This window comes from Leucopleurus acutus (genome assembly GCF_964270905.1).
Source record: "Leucopleurus acutus genome assembly, chromosome: 12".
Lineage (NCBI taxonomy): Eukaryota > Metazoa > Chordata > Mammalia > Artiodactyla > Delphinidae > Leucopleurus > Leucopleurus acutus.
The window spans coordinates 75421694-75439707 of record NC_139154.1 but is presented as its reverse complement, the minus strand read 5'-3'; the positions used below and the strand labels follow the sequence as shown (position 1 = coordinate 75439707).

Genomic DNA, 18014 nt, shown 5'->3' with positions numbered 1-18014 from the left:
CGGATGTGAGCAGTACCATCAAAGCACTTTCTACTTCTCTTCATTTTCTCTTTCTTCTTCCTTTCAAAATGATTTTACATTCATGTTTTAGACATCTGTGCCCTTTAGTATCACACTTAAGAATCCGGACAGTATGATGGGTAAGGGGTTGATTACGGAAAGTAATCACGCTCTACGTTGATGAATGGCTGTTGACAAAATGATTTCTATCATGTAACTGAGACTTTAAATTCCACATAAAATGCTACAACTCAAATGACACTGACTAGCTATGAGCTTCTGGAAGTCACCCACCTGGGGCAGCATGCGATTTTCCTCCTCCAGCTGTCTTACTCTTGCCTCCAGCTGCCTAACATAGGACAAGGTTGATTCTAAAATTGAAAAGAAAGAACTCACATTATACACACAGGATGTTTCTGGCTCCATTTATTCAAATCAGGTAGTGACTACTTAATCTGATATTTAGAAAAAAAGATTTCTCCCCAGAAGAACAATAACAGAAGCCATTAAAACCATAAGCAGTCTGAACAACTGCACAGTGTTAAGGAGAATCAGAGAAATTTACAGGTGGTTAAGACTGCAGGTGTCTGCACACCATGCAGCCTTCAGAACATTAGACACGTTGAAGACAGTTATTCCCTCTTTTCTACTTATTTTGCGTATGTATTTTAAGCTTTCCCACACACAAGACTTCTTGTAACATTCATTATAACAGAGAACTTACAAGGTCTTTTAAAAAGAAAAGAAGAAGATATGTAAAATATCCAGCTCCGTTCATTTTCTCAATAAGCTTTTCAAGTCTTAAGAGCAACATTTTGTTTTTCTCACAAATCTATAGATAGTATGACTATACCTAGAGAACAGCTACAAAGGGGCTAAATAATGTTAGTCTGAATTTTGACTTTGGCCGAGCATGACAGAGACTCAAGCTTTTCCCTTTTCAGGTAAACCAGGGCAGACCCGAAATTTGTTGTTTTCATTTCTTCAACAAGCTCAGGTGTGTGCCGACAGCTCAGAATCAGCATCATGCTCAGTATCTGTTCCACAGCAAAACTCTCGATTTTATAGCTTTACATTATGAAAAAGTTCACCCGTGCAGCAAAGTGGAGTTTTCATTTTGAGGAACCATCTGACAGAGTCTCTTCTTCATTAAATCCAAAATAATCAACTGCACAGCATCATACTGCAACATAGTTGCAATTCATTCATTACCCAAGAGCTAACATATTTCAGGTATAGTGAAATGTACATGACCAAAGAATCCCTGCAGAGCATATTTCCACAGTTAGTTTTAAAGCAGCAGATCATGTGCATGTTCCTCAGCCTCAAAAACACAAAACAGCAAGAGGCAAGGCCAAGAAGGTAGTGCATTTCAGAAGGAAACATTTGGAGCCCCTAATAATCTGCAGTTAGGATGGACATGTATGCAAATTAATACCTTGATCTGAAATTCATCATGGAAACTCTTAATTTTTATATGGAAATTGGTTATATGAACCCAATTCCATTGTGTGACCGCCAAAGCAACAAGGTAACATTTTATTGTCTTAAAATACATAAGAAACTTCAGTCCTTAATTCACAAATGTAAAAATTAAACTCATCCCTAACCGGTTTACAGCATGCCTGTTTTCACAAATGTTTGCAGAAAGTCCCCATCACTAACATTAATATAACCATCCACTGATCTCACACCAACGGTGATGACTTGCCTTGAGCATTTCTCAACAAGACAGAAACACAAGGTAAAGGAAGCTGAAGACGTTTGCTAGAAATATGCTCTCATTTTTTTAGCTCAGTGAAATGTTAAGTGTTTGCTCTATGGACTCTTCAAAAGGGGGGAAAAAAAAGTATCTGGCATAATGAATAACCAACTTATTGATTTCATGAATCCGCTTTACTCTAGCAAATGAATACGTGATTCGCTGATCATCAAAATGTGAATGTGGATTGCCTGATTTACAGTTTTGCAAGCTCCCCTTGAGCTATTTGTAATGAGGTGGATAGACCTAGAGTCTGTCATACAGAGTGAAGTAAGTCAGAAAGAAAAAGACAAATACCGTATGCTAACACATATATATGGAATTTAAGGAAAAAAATGTCATGAAGAACCTAGGGGTAAAGCAGGAATAAAGACGCAGACCTCCTAGAGAACGGACTTGAGGTTATGGGGAGGGGGAAGGGTGAGCTGTGACAGGGCGAGAGAGAGTCATGGGCATATACACACTAACAAACGTAGTAAGGTAGCTAGCTAGTGGGAAGCAGCCGCATGGCACAGGGATATTGGCTCGGTGCTTTGTGACAGCCTGGAGGGGTGGGATAGGGAGGGTGGGAGGGAGGGAGACGCAACAGGGAAGACATATGGGAACATATGTTTATGTATGACTGATTCACTTTGTTATAAAGCAGAAACTAACACACCATTGTAAAGCAATTATACCCCAATAAAGATGTTAAAAAAAAAACAAACAACCACTTGATAAGGGTCATTCGAGTGAAAAGTTGCTCAGAAATAGTCTATTTAAACCATAAACAAATAAAATTCTTTTTTCCTTTGTTCACAATTTACACCGTATCTTTACTGTCCCTATACTGCATCAACCTTAAGGCTGTGATACTGAAAGCAACCGAAATGACTCTATACAGAGTGATTCAGGTGACATTTGAAAAATGCCACTGAATGGATTTTAACTCAGTAACTATCTTCAGTCACTTTAATCTATTTCTCTTCTTTAAATCTTTGCAGTTTACATATTTGATGCTTTCATTAAGTTTCTACTTACATTAGGAAAGTCACATCATGTCAGTTCCCAAAAAGGGTAAATTCTTGAATTTGGAAAACATTCCTTAACTCCAATTTTTAATGTCAAGCTACAACAGATGAAGTCCAAATCTCTGTTTCAAAGCATTCACTGCAAATATGGGCAGGGACAGGAAATGACAGGGAAGATTTTTAGACCGGTAACGTAAAAAAACAAATTAGCTCCAAGGTAAAGGCAAAGCTAAGGAAAGTTTTGAGTTCATTTGCTCCACAAATATTGATTGCGTCACTGACGTGTGTTGGGCACTACGAGGGTTGGAACGAAGAAAAGGCCAGTTATTGCAAGTCTTAAGTTTCTCAGAATGCAAATTTCATTTTAGGATTACACACCCATGTGCTATGTTCCAGAAGTCCTGTTGTTCCAAGCTCACTCTCTTTTGCAATTATTATTTAACAATGAACAGATACGATGAGTGAAAACACTCGTGTGTGTATGTGGGTGGGTGGGGTTTGGGGGACAGGAAGTATAGTTAATCTGCATGAATAAAAGAGAATTCACGCTGTTAGTTCTTTAATTCATCAAGAAACTTTTTATATACTCCTTTTATATGGGAGTGGAGCAGGCAGACTTTTTTCTGGAATATACTGGAAGATCATCACTGGGTCCCCAAGTCCCTATATGAAGAGCCATTGAGGAAAGCATCCAATCCTTCAATTGTGACATGAGAGAAAAATAAACATTTGTTTTGTTAAACCCTCATGATTTCAAGATTTATTTGTTATTGCATCATAGGCTAGCCAAGCCCAACTACTAGTATATTACGAATAATGGGACAGAAAATATGTAAACGTTTTAATAAAACATAATAAAGTATAAGAAATTCCACTTTAAAAAGTACACCGCAATCCACATCCCAGTCCTACTTGATCATTAGAAAAAAAAGATAAAATCTTCTGTGTAAGAAAGAAAAGGAGCCCCTTGTGTGCTGGAATATCTTTGACCATGTCTCCTACAGTCTCTTCCCCAAGCTGCTGCTTCCTTTTCCTTCCTTACACAAGGACCTTCCAGAGTGGTGTCAACTATAAGATACACACTTCCATTACACCCAGGAAGTGTGGAGTACCACTGTGCTCCCAAGAGAAGTACATGACAAAAATTGGTGCTTTTATTATAGAGGGATACATACATGCACGTGCACGCACTCACACAACCGCATTAGAATGTACTATCATTTGAACTGATCATTGCATTTATACCAGTGGCTGACAGCTGTTAAAACAGATTTCAGAATGTCATTTTGGCTTTCAGAACTCTGAGAATGAGGTTCCAAAAGAAAATCAAGGCTCCTGCAGAAAACAGCCAAATACGAGGCTATACTCTACCTCAGGGGGAACCAGGAACCAGGAACCAGGCCTCACAGCAGGAGGTGAGCAGTGGGTGAGCGAGCCAGCGTCATCTGTACTTAGCCCTTACAGCCGCTCCCCATGGCTCGCATTACCACCTGAGCTCCGCCTCCTGTCAGATCAGCGGGCGGCATTAGATTCTCATAGGAGCGTGAACCCTACTGTGAACTGCGCATGCGAGGGGTCTAGGCTGTGCGCTCCTTATGAGAATCTAATGCCTGATGATCTGAGGTGGAGCTGAGGCAGTGATGCTAGCGCTGGGGAGGGACTGCAAATACAGATTATCATTAGCAGAGAGGTTTGACTGCACAGAGACCATAATAAATCGCTTGCAGACTCATATCAAAACCCTATCAGTGGGACTTCCCTGGTGGCGCAGTGGTTAAGAATCCAGCTGCCAATGCAGGGGACATGGGTTCGAGCCCTGGTCCGGGAAGATCCCATGTGCTGCGGAGCAACTAAGCCCATGCACCACAACTACTGAGCCTGTGCTCTAGAGCCCATGAGCCACAACTACTGAGCCTGTGTGCCACAACTACTGAAGCCTGCGTGCCTAGAGCCTGTGCTCTGCAACAAGAGAAGCCACCGCAACGAGAAGCCCACGTACCACAAAGAAGAATAGTCCCCGCTCGCCACAACTAGAGAAAGCCCACATGCAGCAACAAAGACCCAATGCAGCCAAAAAATCAATCAATCAATAAATTTATAAACAAAACAAAACAAAACACCCTATCAGTGAGTGCCAAGTGAAAACAAGCTCAGGGCTCCCCCTGATTCAGCATTATGGCGAGTTGTATAATTATTTCATTATATGTTACAATGTAATAATAATAGAAATAAAGTGCACAATAAATGTAATGCGCTTGAATCATCCCGAAACCATCCCCCCAACCCAGCTCCCGTCTGTGGAAAAATTGTCTTCCATGAAATGGGTCCCTGGTGCCAAAAAGGTTGGGGACCGCTGCTCTATGTAGATATACAATATATTAAAGAAGGATCCTATCTTCAAGAAGTATATAACCAGTTGAGGGGCGATAAGGAGGAAAAAAATAAAGCAATAGGTAATATGATATTCAGAGCTAAATCATGTGAAACAGGAGTACAAAAAGATCAATATTGGCTGCAGTTCTTCTGAAGGAGAAACCTGACTAATGGATCAACAGAAGCTTGAGAGACAGAGAGATGCTAGTCGAGCCACAGGACGGACAAGAATGATCCTCTTGTAAACAGGGAAGAGAGAAGGAATTCACATGAAGGAAGAGAGAGGGACATACTGGAAGCAGAAGGAGGAAAAGCCAAGTTGCATCCCACATGCAGGGATCTAAAGAAGCCAGTGTCAAATCACAGCCATGCAAACGGTGAGATTTGCTTTTAACTTCCCCCCAAGGGCATTTTACTTCTCTTTCCTGGGAAATCTCTGGACATCTGCACATTAGAAAAGCCAGGTTAAGCAAACAATGCCAATGTGAAAATCCAATGACATTCTCAAGAGGTTCTTTGGGTAAATCTTGGGCATGTTTTCAAAGCAGAAACCATTTTCTCCATGTATCTCACTTTTCTCTGAACCTACACGTAGAAGTTCACAGGACCTCTTGTAATAAAACAAGTATGAGAAACAGTCATAAGAATTCCACTAACACACATCTAATTGATTCCAATTTGAGAACTGGAATGTACCTAAGAGATTCCCTAATCCAACCTGTCCCCCATCCTGACTCACTTGGCAGCTAAGAGAATAAAGCCCAGAAGGTAGTGAACTTGGCCTCTAACACTGGGGATTAGTTATACATATACATTCAAAAGAGTCTGTTTCCTTCCTGGGACATCACAGGGATTCCCATCCTGGATCTTCTAATCACTAAGATGTCCAGCTTCTCATGTAGACAGTTAACTTCTAACTTCTCCTTTTTTCTTCCTGATTGTAGATATTCTGGATGGACTTTTACCTTTAAAATAACTTGATATTCTCCTTGGACAATATCCTGGACTTGATTTCACTTTGATTTACCTGAAATGCATTCAATCATATAAAGTAGCTCGACTTTCTTCTCTGCTAGTTTGAAAAGACTCTGGTTGAAATATTAAACCCTCTAATTTCCCCCTTGATTTCTAAAGCAGTGTTTCTCTCCCTAGGGGAATCCCGTCCTTGACATCAGCCAAGGATTACTCTGACTATTGTACATGACAGGTTTACTGTTGATATTTGCAACTGTCTAAGGTTGGTCAAACTTCTGAGTAGTTTTGATTAGATGAAGTGCTGTCTGGTCTTCAAAATTTCAGGGCGAAAAATAAAACCTGGTCATGGTCCATTCTAAAACAAATTACAGCATTTGGAAGAATATAAAGGAGGACAGTCATCTGGAAGACTGTTGCTGCTGTGGGTTCATAGATGTTAGCTTTTCGGTGACTGAGTTAGTCTCCCTCGGCCAGAGAGAGTCCAACAGTCACATGATTTCAAATCTGGAGGCAAATCTCTTTAATAAGCCCCAACCTCTAAAGACAGTGCTTGAATTAGTTCCAAATTAATCCCACCATCCACAGGCTTTTACACATTCCGAAGGAAATGACTTCAGAACTATATATTTAAAAAATTATTACTGTTCTAAAAGTGTTACTCTTTCTTCCTCAGGCAAGCAAAGTTCAGCCTCCTACTTAGAATTCGTATGAGCTCCAGAAGTATAAGTGACATTTCTCACTATAATTTGATGCTTTACTTATTTAAAAAAAAAAAAATCTTGTTGGCATCAGCAGTTTCAGATTTGCCTGGATATTTAACTCGGGCTGCTTTATTGGCAGAGGTAGAATTTTTAAATTTTTAATGGGAGCTTTAATTGTCCTAAGTAGGTAAAAAAATGATGTCAGGTCTTGCTCTGGTCCATCATCTATGAAGCTAATTCTACTCTTGTCAGACCCTTCTCTCTGTGGCAATCTGAAAGAAATAGGAGATAGTTATTTTCTACCCGGTCCTCCCATGTAGAGACCTGTTCACTGTTATTCACTGGCCCCAACTTAGCTCTGGGTCTCTGCCCACACCTTCCCCTGCCAAATAATCATTCCCAGCCCAGTCCATACGCCTTATTTCTCTATGCATGTTACGAAAAACAGCCTTCTAATAATTAGAATATCCAAAGATGAGAATATACTGCTTCAGATGATAATGTGATTTGTGTTCTTGGAAATGCTTGGAGAACGCTCAATGAGATGCTGCAGAGACTTCTACCTGTGTGTGCTGCTGGGCTAGTCCCTTTACCTCTGAAGATCAATAATTCTACAGTTTTAAATTCTGCTCCCTCCATAAATCTCATTCATTTTGCTTCTTATCATTTGCCAAGAAATCATACATTAGAGTGGCTTGTGGTGTTCCTTTACCTAGTTGTCTGTATGTTATTTTCATGTTTTCATTTTTTGCCCAAATATGCTACTTGCAAATATTCCCTTAAACCCTACCCAGTGACTGCTGGTGTTTCCCGTAGAGATTTAATACATATTTATTGACTTCCTGTAATATCAAGACTTGGTCTTCACCCAATACTGATTATCTGCTGTGTGGCAGACACTGTTCTAGATAACGGAGATACAGCACCAAGCAAAAGTGATAAGCTCTGTGCATTCACAGAGTGCACGTTCCAGAGAGGAAGACCGACAGTGGAGAGCAAATACACTCCCCTTTGTGGAGGCAACATGCACAATAAAGGCAACGAAACAGAGAACTAGCAGAGTTGAGCGGAAGTATAGCTACAGTAGGGAGCATGGCCTAGAAGAGCTCTCTGGGGACTACAGCCTGCAAATGAGCCAACTATGCAAAGAGCTTGGAGAAGAGAGTTCTAGGCATCAGGAAAGGGGCGTGCACAGGCCCTGGCTGGGAAGACTCCTCTGCTGGAATCCAGCTGTGAAAGGGGAAGGGACAGCAGCTTGAAACCGGGATCCGTCTTGTCCCCTTCCTCCACTACTTAAATTTTTAAAAACCTTGTGCTCCCTTTGGCTGTTTACACTTAAACCTAGACTTGAACCCTTTGACTATTCGGTTTTCTTTGTGACAAAAACCTTAGCATTACATTTGGTTCCACCCTCTCACACGCCCCACTTCCCATCCATTGGGAAATTCTGTTGACCCTGCCGCCAAGATATCCTAAAAATCCAACCTCCCACTAGTCTCCTAACAGGTGTCCTCACTTCTATCTTTGCCTCCTCTCCCAGGTCTACTATCATTCAATGTCTATTTCAAACCCACGGCAGCCAGGGTTTTCCTTCTAAAATGCTAAGTCTGATCACGTCGTTCTCCAGAACCACGCAGGAGCTCACCATTTTGCTCCATATAAAAGTCAAGGTCCTTAAAAAGGCCAGCAGGGCCCCATGTAATCTGGGGACCTGGTGCCTTTCTGACTTCATGACGTCACACCTCTGCTCCAGCCACAAGGCCTCCTTTCTGCTCCTGGACACTCCAGGCATACATTAGCTTTAGTCATCCACACTCTCTGGACTGCTCTTCCCCCAGGGAGCTGCTTGGCCAATTTCCTCACTCTTACAAGTCTTTGTTCAGATCTCAGCTTCTCAGTGAGACTTACCAAGTCCTCTTCGTTTAATCCTGTAAACTACCCCCACCTCCGCCCCACATTCTCCTGATCTCCTTTGGCCTGTTGTACTTCTTTATTTTTCTTCAAAATACTTTATCACTTTCTATCATATAAGTTAGCTTGTTCATATGTTATGTTTATTGTATAAGCCCTGTCTCTCTCCATCAGAATGTCAACTCCACAAGGCAGGGATCTTTGTCTGTTGTGTTGAGTGATGTACTCCAAGCGCCTAGAATAGTGTCTACACATTAAAAAGTTATTGAATGAGTCAATCAACCCATTACACAGATAGTGCCCTGAAAAGAAATTATTTCATAGTAGAGGTCTACAATTGTCAATCACTCCAGGTAAGACTGTGTTTGTATCTGAATGGAACCTAATATCAATTCTGTTGTGCCACTGAACATGAAGAACATTCTAGAGAACATTAAACTTTGGATGGAAACATTGGGGAGGTTCTCAAATTATGTCAGATCTAATCACTGGTGGGTAATTTCAATTAAAAAATCTGGGGACTTCCCTGGTGGTCCAGTGGTTAAGAATCCACCTTCCAATGCAGGGGACGTGGGTTCGATCCCTGGTCGGGGAGCTAAGATCCCACATGCCGCAGGGCAACTAAGCCTGCACACCGCAATGAAAGATCCCACATGCTGCAATGAAGATCCTGTGTGCCACAACTAAGACCCGACGTAACCAAATAAAAAGAAAAAATAAATGAATAAATAAAATCTGAAATGTGTTTTCACCAGGCTCAAAAAAAAAATGTCTTATGGGGGGAGGGTGGCACATGGTGGGGGGGAAGGCGAGGAGGAAAGAGAAGGGAGAGTACAAAGAGGGATAAAGAGAAAGAGACAGACATAAAAACAGTTATGGGAAATGTGCAAAACATGAACCGTTTCTGCCAGTAACATCTTGGAATACAATATAAATGCCTTCATCTGGACATCTGCTTAAGTTGGTAAGGTTCCCCCTTTTGGTTAGAAATACCACTGGAAGGAATTTAAACTTCACCTGGACATTCTCCTTCCAGACACTCCCTGCGAGGGAGGGTGTACCGAGGGGGAGGGCACAGGAGCAAGCATAGCTGTGGGGCACAGGGCAGGTGCCAGCTGGGCCCTGAGTGAGGGTCTCCGAGCTGTGAGAGAGCAGCCTGAGGAGGCCGGAGAGCAGCGGTCCATTCAAAACAGGTATGTTTCTTCGTGAAGAGAAAAACCTGTCATTTCAAAGGAAAGGAGACAGAGCAATGTGCTGTCCTGTTTATTAGAATGAAAGCTGGAAATACTGTATCCTTTTCCAAGAATGCTTTGACAGAAAAAAATCACGAGTGTGATCCCTCTAGTGCCATGCAAGTGGTATGTTCTTGGAAACAGTCCAGATTGTTTTCACTTATTATTTTCTATAAAAGAGTAAATATAATAGTTAAATGGATATTGAAATCCAATGATTTGCACATAAACCAATTTAGAAAACAGAGAAGAAAATCAGGGTCTATGTCCTAACTTCGTTCCAGAAAATAATTACCAAAAATTTTTCAAGTTTCTCCTCTTTCCAAATGAGAATGTTTTTAAAATGGGAGAGAATCGCATTTTGTTGCCTATTTGCTATCATCCACCTGTACCTCTTCCTGGGAATGGGCACCTGGTTGTTTCAGCTTCCATTTCTCTCTAGAAGCTAGAGGCTCCACGTGGCAAGGCCTTGCCTTATAGTTACTTTCCGAGCTGTCCTATGATTCGCATTAGCGTTATGTGCTAGAAGGTGTCCTGTGAATTTCTGATGAACAAATGTCCTCATCGTTCGGTTCCCAACTGCCCTGGCAGCTAACCCAAGTTTGTTGCTCCCCGAACAGCTTCAAGCAGTTAACTCAAAATGCAGTCAGATTTCCACCAAAAAAATCACGCAATAGCAAGCCATCGAAACTGAAGTCTGGCTTACAGTCTGGCTTTGTGTGCCCTAAAATTCCCTTCACTTTGACTTTTCCCTTTGAAAGCATCAGCTCCATGAAGGAGACACTAGGTAAGTAGCACTGAACTGGCCTAAAGGACTGGAGACTCTATGGAAAATATTTGAAACTCTGAAGAGCTGTTTAGCATGAGTACCATTTTAACAGCTATTCAGGGTTAAAATGTGTCTTACTTTCCATTGTTATGTTGCTGCTGCTGCTGCTGTCATTTCCCAGAGAAAATGCTGCCTTTTCCCAATGCCAGAGGATAAAAACTGATGTCATTTTAAGAAATGTAACAATTTCCTTCACTGTATGCAGCCCCCTTGTAAGTGCATCTTGTCAGCATTGTCAATGAACGAACAAGGAAGCACATCTATAAGAAAACAAATTTTCAAAAGACAGTAAGTCTATAAAAATTTTATTTTCTCTTAGGATAATTATTTTGACTTTTTATGTATATTTAGATTTTTTAGAAGCCTGTGCACAGTTGTTTTTTTACTGTCATACATTGCAGCAAAATAAAAATATTTTTTATCATATTGTACAGCAAAGCGTCATTAATCTGGATTCTATCAATTGGGAATTCATAAAAATGTTGTTCAATTCAGCCTATATACACTCTCTGCAGTGGCTATGAAACAATAGCTGGCCAAACAAACTCATAGTGTAACAATTAAGGAATAGCTGCCTTACACAAGAAAAGCAAAGTTTTCACAATGTTTTAGCATTATCTATCCGTACACAAAGTGATATGGACAGATAATGGATGAATGCAGTTAGTTAATGGATAAGTGTCGTTAGTTTAGATAAACAAAATTGGAAAGACCACATACTGTGGAACTTTTTTTGTTGTTAGCTATTTTAGCATGTATTAACAAGCCCTTTGTAATCAGTTAAACATACATTCATTGAGCACTTACTATGTGTTAGACACTCTTTCATGCTATAGACAGTCCACTGAAAACAAACAAAAAGGGCTCCTCTGCTCATGGAACACTCTAATACGGAAGACAGACAGACATGCAGACACACACATAAATAAGCACACTGCTCCCCTGTACACCCTCCACCACTTTAGCTTAGATCGAGACCATCTGAGAAGATCTGAGGCATTCAACTTGACACTTGAATGCAAAGATTCTGGGAATGAACTCTCCAAACAGCAAGAACAGAATTTGCAAAGTCCTCAAGATGGGAATGAGCCACAGGCGCTCAAAGAAAAGAAAGAAGTGGCCAGAAAGAAGCGAGGAAAGTGAGGGGAGATGAAGTTGGAGCAGCAGAGACAAGACCCACGGTGTCAGCGAACCCGTGTAAGGAGCTGGGATTTTGTACTGTTTGGAGTGGGGAGCGATTTGGGGAAAAGAGGGATTGGTACATCCCACTGGCACCATCTGATGTATACTTTAAAAGGATCGTCTTGGCTGCTCTGTGAAAGACAGAGGAAAAAACAGGATGAGAGTGAAGTCTGGGGGATGATTGAGGGGACCTCTGTAGGAGGTGGGCTGAGAGGTGACTGTGGGTTGTGAAGGAGCCATAGCCGTGGTGCACAGAGAAGTGGTCACATTCAACAAGCCTCCTGGGGAAAGAGACCAAGGACAAAGCATAGCTATGGAGCAAATGTGAGGTCTTACGAAGAAAAGGAATCGAAGGTAATGGCTACCTACCTTTCCGGCAAGGGCAACCAGGGGATGGGGAGATGGCTTGGAGATGGAGCAGAAGTGGGGTTTGAAATGAAGAATTCTATTTTGTTCACGTTAGGCTTAATATTTCTACTGGACATCTAAGGCAAGATCCAGAGGAGGCAGTTAAATATATGCCTCTGCAGCTCCGAGAAGGGATATGGGGTAGTTTAAATGTGGAAGTCCCCAGTAGAGAGCTGCTGTCAAAAGCCTGCGGTTTGGAGAAGGGTCTGAATAGAGAAGCCTGGTGGAGGGGAAGAGCCACAGGGCAGGTGCACAGCCACAACCCCCGCCTCCCCAGCCCCGAGCCTCAGAAAGCTAGGCAAGCACCCGGCTGCCTTTGTAGACACGACCGCAGAGCTTGTGTATCTTCTGCTCAGGTACCTTTTCATTAGATCTCTCTCTCTCTCTCTCCTTTACTCTCACTGTGTTTCATTCCCAAATCCAATCCTCCCACTTCGCTTTCCTCCTGCTGCCTCCCTTTCAGCATGCCTCTCTTTCTCCTCCTCTTGGGGCCCCTTGCCCTCCCACAGTAATTTTGGAAGGAGTAGAGTAAAGCACAGTGGCTAAGTGCTAGCTCTGTGGGTTTCAGTTTTCACGCAAATACGCACATAGAAATGGATGATCTTTAAGACCCACAATTCCTGGGTTACGATTATCATGTGTTTTACCATAATCCATATTAGTGGCTTAACCGCTAAAGGCAGCTAAGATAAAGGTTTCTAACAGTATATGTAAGTTATGTTGCTGTTCTTTCATTTATTTATTAAACAAACATTTATAGACTATCTACCATGCACAAAGCCTTGGAGAAGCAGAGAATATTTAAGGTGATGTTGTTATGTTCTGAGAAGGGGAATAAAGCACACTCATGTGACAGATGTATACCAGTTCCGATTAGGGCAGTTAAACATGTTTTAAGTGAAGCTTTTAAACATTTAAAAATTCTATTCTTTAAGAACACCTACCCTTACAGATTTCTTTCCTCAACTGTGTACTTAAAAACTCCTTCCACTAAAGAAAGTTACAAGGCTGAGAAAAAAAAGACTTATCTCACTACAACAGAATATTACTTGATGACATTGTTGAGAACAAATTACTGAATGTCTGCAAAAACAAGGAGCCAGAAAACTATAAAAGCACTACTTAATCTCAGCATTTTATTTGACAATGGTACTCTAAACTTAAGATATCAAGCTTTTTTTTTCCACCACTGGAAAAATTGTAATGGGAAGTAAATCTCAAAAGTCCTATTAAATACAGCCAATACAGGGCACCCTGGATGTGTTTACATTGGTTTTCATGCCCTTTGATTTTAGAGACACTTGACCGTAGTGCAGGAGGGAGGGCAAGTTCTGGCCAGGAAAACTCCTGCTGACCTCAAAGTTCCCTTGGGCTCTTCTCCATTCCCAAGGATTCGATCATTTTGTCTTCGCTAAACAGTTATTAGGCAACAACAGACTAATCAATGTGGTCAAGCAAGTATGTCAGATGACACACATAATGGCTAATAACTTTAATTTGACTTAGCATGTATCAAGCACTTCGCTAAAAAGGCATAGGCATTTTTTCACGTGCACTAATGCATTTGATCCTCACTGCCAAACTAAGAAGCAGGTATTATTATTCCCATCCTAGAGATGAAAGATGGAGGCTTAGAGGTGTTGAGTAACTCCTCAAAGTAACAAAGCTAGTAGAGTGCGATTCTGGACCTCAAAGCCCACTGCTCACTGCTGGAGAACACAGACCCTGCGAAGAGGCAGAGGCAAGGCCAAATAAACAATGGCCAAGGAGGGTGAGCAGCACCGATAGAGTCTGATTGATTTGAAGTCTCTTCCTCATCATTACACTTGAACGCTACACCATCACTCGATGAACGCATCTGTTGAAAGAAAACTGTTTTCCCTAAGATACAAAACAAATACATCACCCCTTCAATGCATACGGTTGTTCCTTCAGGTCAACAAGAGTCAGCCAAAGTGAAGGCAGCAAGTTTCACGGTCAACAACCACCAAACCATCCCCAGCTAAGTACCTGGATCTGCAAAGTCATTAGCGGGCTTCATAAATATAGATGCCATTCACAATGCAATCGTTGGACAATTTCACAAACTTCTTACAATTCAGAAACCTACAGGCTTAGAAGAAACTACTGGACAAAGGCAAAGAGCAGATTCTTCTGGCTAATGTCTAACCTGAGCTGTTTTCAAAGCGGCGGCTTTCCTGGATTCTCTTCTGAACAGTTGGGGAACCCAACGAAAGGTTCACTCTGCTTAATTTAATGTCACGGCTACCAAAGCTGTTTAACCTTCTTCCTGGTGATAATAAAAGAGAATTTGAGGTATTGTATATCACTTAACAGAAGCACCCGGGGAACATTAAGGTAGAATAAAACAACAGGCCCACGGCCCAGGTAAATTCAAATCCATGGAAAATGATGGACGCCTCTTACATCTACAAATGTATATATCTTTCCATAATGCCCATTTTAATGAACTGACTTATAAAGAGATTAGTCTAAATAGCAACTCACTCGAAAGTTACTTTCCTGTTGCTGTCTGTGCAGGAGCAACTGAGAGAGAATTCAGTCTATCATCAAGAGACACCACTTATCCTATCCCTGCTATCAAGCTAAGAATCTAGCTCCTAATATACATGGAGAAAAATGAATTACTCAGAAGAAGCGCACATAATTCTGAAGACAGTGCTCAATTCTGTGTAAATAAATTCCAACCGGCTTTATTTTTTTTAGCGGCCTAGAAACAATACTTGCTTTGTCATCACCACGATCACTAGGTATTTGATACATACGCAGGAGGAAAAATTTTTAGACGTTTAGTCAAGTCTTCCACATCAGAGCAGACAAGCTTCTAGCCCAGGAAGGAAATACCAAATGGAACCTTCTCATACCCACAGCATCAGGATACCTTTTACCACCATCTACTCACTCAGATCTAAACAGCAAGCAGACGGTACAGTAGTTTGAAAGTTAACTTCAACAGGGCATCTCCCCGGAGCTCTAACCAGAATCCTTGATGGTGGAAGGATTCGGCCTCAGCTTTTTACACTTTCAGAAGCTAAGGTCTGTCTTCCGTTCAGTTCTCAGCACCTGGGCTCTACACTCACTGTCCAGTCACTTTGTGTGTGGGGTCCAGTGACCTCCCTAACCACTCTCCAGGACATTCCACAGGGTCCTGGTCTCTGGTACTTGAGTCTTCTGCATGCTTATTGTTTCTTTTATCATGTTGTCTTTTCCACATATTTTATTCCACTTTTATCAGCACCTGAAAATATGCAATCTTTGTTTACTTCAAAAACAACCTTTGTCAAGAGTTCATGTGGTCTTTTAAAAACTTGTCTGGCTCTTAAAAGTTACCCTTAAATAAAAGGTTTTTAACTTGTTTAAAAAGCTCTTAATTTAGGCTACTGGTTTATATATTTTTATGCAATGATTTTTACAGTAAAATGGAGCATGTTGGATCCAAAGTCTTAGGATATTCTTTCCTGGACAAAGGATTGTGGTCTAGGGGTTAGAAGACTCTGCCTGGCTCTGCCCAACCTGCAGGACTCTTGAGAAGCTGCACACTTTCAATGCTTTTAATCTGCTCTGACAATCAAGACTCTAATCCCAGGACCTGCACCCAGACTTAAGCCGCAAATCCAATGTCAGGCTGGGGACTGGAGCACGGCACCTTGAAGGAAAAGCAGAGGCCAGGAAGGAAGGCAAGCAGTAGACCTTTCAAGGACATTTCTTAGGAACAAAGCTCAGGCAAGGAGATGACTGGGATTGCCCTGTGCCTCATTTCCAGGACCGGGCCTCTTTCCTGTTCATTGGCTTCCGCTAAATTTAGCTGGAAGTCTTCCAGACAGTTCCAGCCTTTATCTGACCCCACTCTATCTGTGCAATATTCTCTTTATGCTACTGTTAGAACCGAAGACACTCATCTGGGATCTGGCTCAGACTAGTAGTTAAGAGCCTGGAGCCAGACTGCCTGAGTCTGAATGCTGACTCAACTACCTCCTCCGTGGCCTTGAGCGATTTATTAAACTCCTGCGTCTCCGTTTCCTCATTTGCAAAGTGGATGAATAACGACCTTCCACTCAGCGGTATGTACTGAGTGAGTTACTCTGCGTAGGCACTGGACAGTGGCTGGCACACAGTAAGCCCCAGCTATTACTGACTCCTGCCTCCCTTCTAGTGCTCAGTGTCGTTGTGAGACCACCACCGCCGGCCCGTGTCTCTGGCCCTCTGCAGCGGAGCAGAGTGCCTGCTCCGCCCCCTGCCTCCAGCACTGCGATGGCAGACAGGGCTGCGCTCCACATCTGTGCTGTCTCCCCTGGTCCTATGCATACGCAGTTCACAGGCTCTTCAGCCTCGCTTTACGGGCTGCTCTGCTCTCAGCCATACACACGAACACTGGTAAGTCACAGCTTCCACTGAGTGCAGCCTGACTACTGCATCAAGCACTGAACGCCAGCAAAGAGAATCTGTGAAATGGGAGTAAAAACCCGCCGAATACAAATGGGTAAGGTGATTCAAAGGGAAGGGAATGCCTGTGTTTTGGAACAGCACTGACTCAACGTGTACACACTTTGACTACTCTTTGTAAAGTGACTAGTGACCCTCTGGCCGCTAATAAACACTGAATTTAGGCCAAAAGAGCATATTTATTTATTCAGCAAATATTTGAATGTTTCAGACACTGAGCTATAATGGAGAACAAACAATAGATAAGAAGCAAGAAAATAAATAAAATCATTTCAAATGTGTTAAGGGTGATGAAGGAATGATTGGATGGTTAGGGAAGGCCTCTCTGAAGAATAGGTGTTTAATTAATAATGAATGAGGGCCAGCCATGGTTAGAGGATGAGCATTCTGGAAAAAGGGGAAGTGCATGCAAAGGCCCTGTGGTAGAGATGAGAAAAATATTTTTTAAAAAATAGAGTATGGTTAGAAAGAAGAGTGTTAGGCATCAAGTCTGTATCTACCTCAAACCAGCTTGGTGATTAGGTTCATGTGATCCCTTCCAGCTCTAAAATTCCATAAATGTCTCTAGGAAGTGATGTATTGATTAGTACAGATAAGGCAGATTATGCTGGCTCTAGCACTCTGGACTGACTATAAAAAATGCCAGAGGAAGTCATCTCAGTAGATGACATGCATAAGCAGTCATCTGCTTTCATCACAAGAATAAATAAGATGAACTGGATTTCAGAAGCTTTGTTGTGTTCTGGTTAGTCAAAGAAAGAGTAAAGTGGTCATAGACAATCCCCCACCTCCACAATGTAAAAGACCACAGGACTTGAGGATGGAGGTGACGTGGAGAGAGAAAGTGGGACCTGGAGATGACACCACAGACAAGCAGACCCATGAATGACCTGGCGTTTAAAAAATCATTTAAGAAAGTTTAAACTCCAAAGGCTATTCAAGAGTATCAGTCAAACTGCTCTGCAGGGGCTTTGAAACAAACACCCTTTTCAAGTCCATTCTGAAAACTTCATTTCCAATTATGAAGACAACTCCAGTATTTCAAGTAAAATTTCCTCTTAATGAGGGAAGAGAAAGAGTCTGGGGACAGATGAACTCAGTTGCCTGGCTAAGTATTTAATTTCTCACTTAGGTTGGCAAGTCAAGACAGACAGCCTTAGTTCATAC

General features: G+C 41.8%; 1 protein-coding gene across 3 annotated transcripts in view; it reads right to left on the bottom strand.

Annotated features, from left to right (window-relative positions):
* CCDC85A (coiled-coil domain containing 85A) overlaps positions 1-18014 on the bottom strand; it is a 204791-nt gene that overhangs the window by 47394 nt on the left and 139383 nt on the right. For 2 of the 3 annotated variants that reach the window (XM_082852368.1, XM_082852366.1), the window contains exon 3: positions 295-371. The exons of the other annotated variant lie outside the window; for it this stretch is intronic. In XM_082852368.1, the coding sequence (XP_082708494.1) occupies positions 295-371 (77 nt within the window). The remainder of the gene's footprint in view (positions 1-294; positions 372-18014) is intronic. 3 annotated transcript variants of the gene reach the window in all.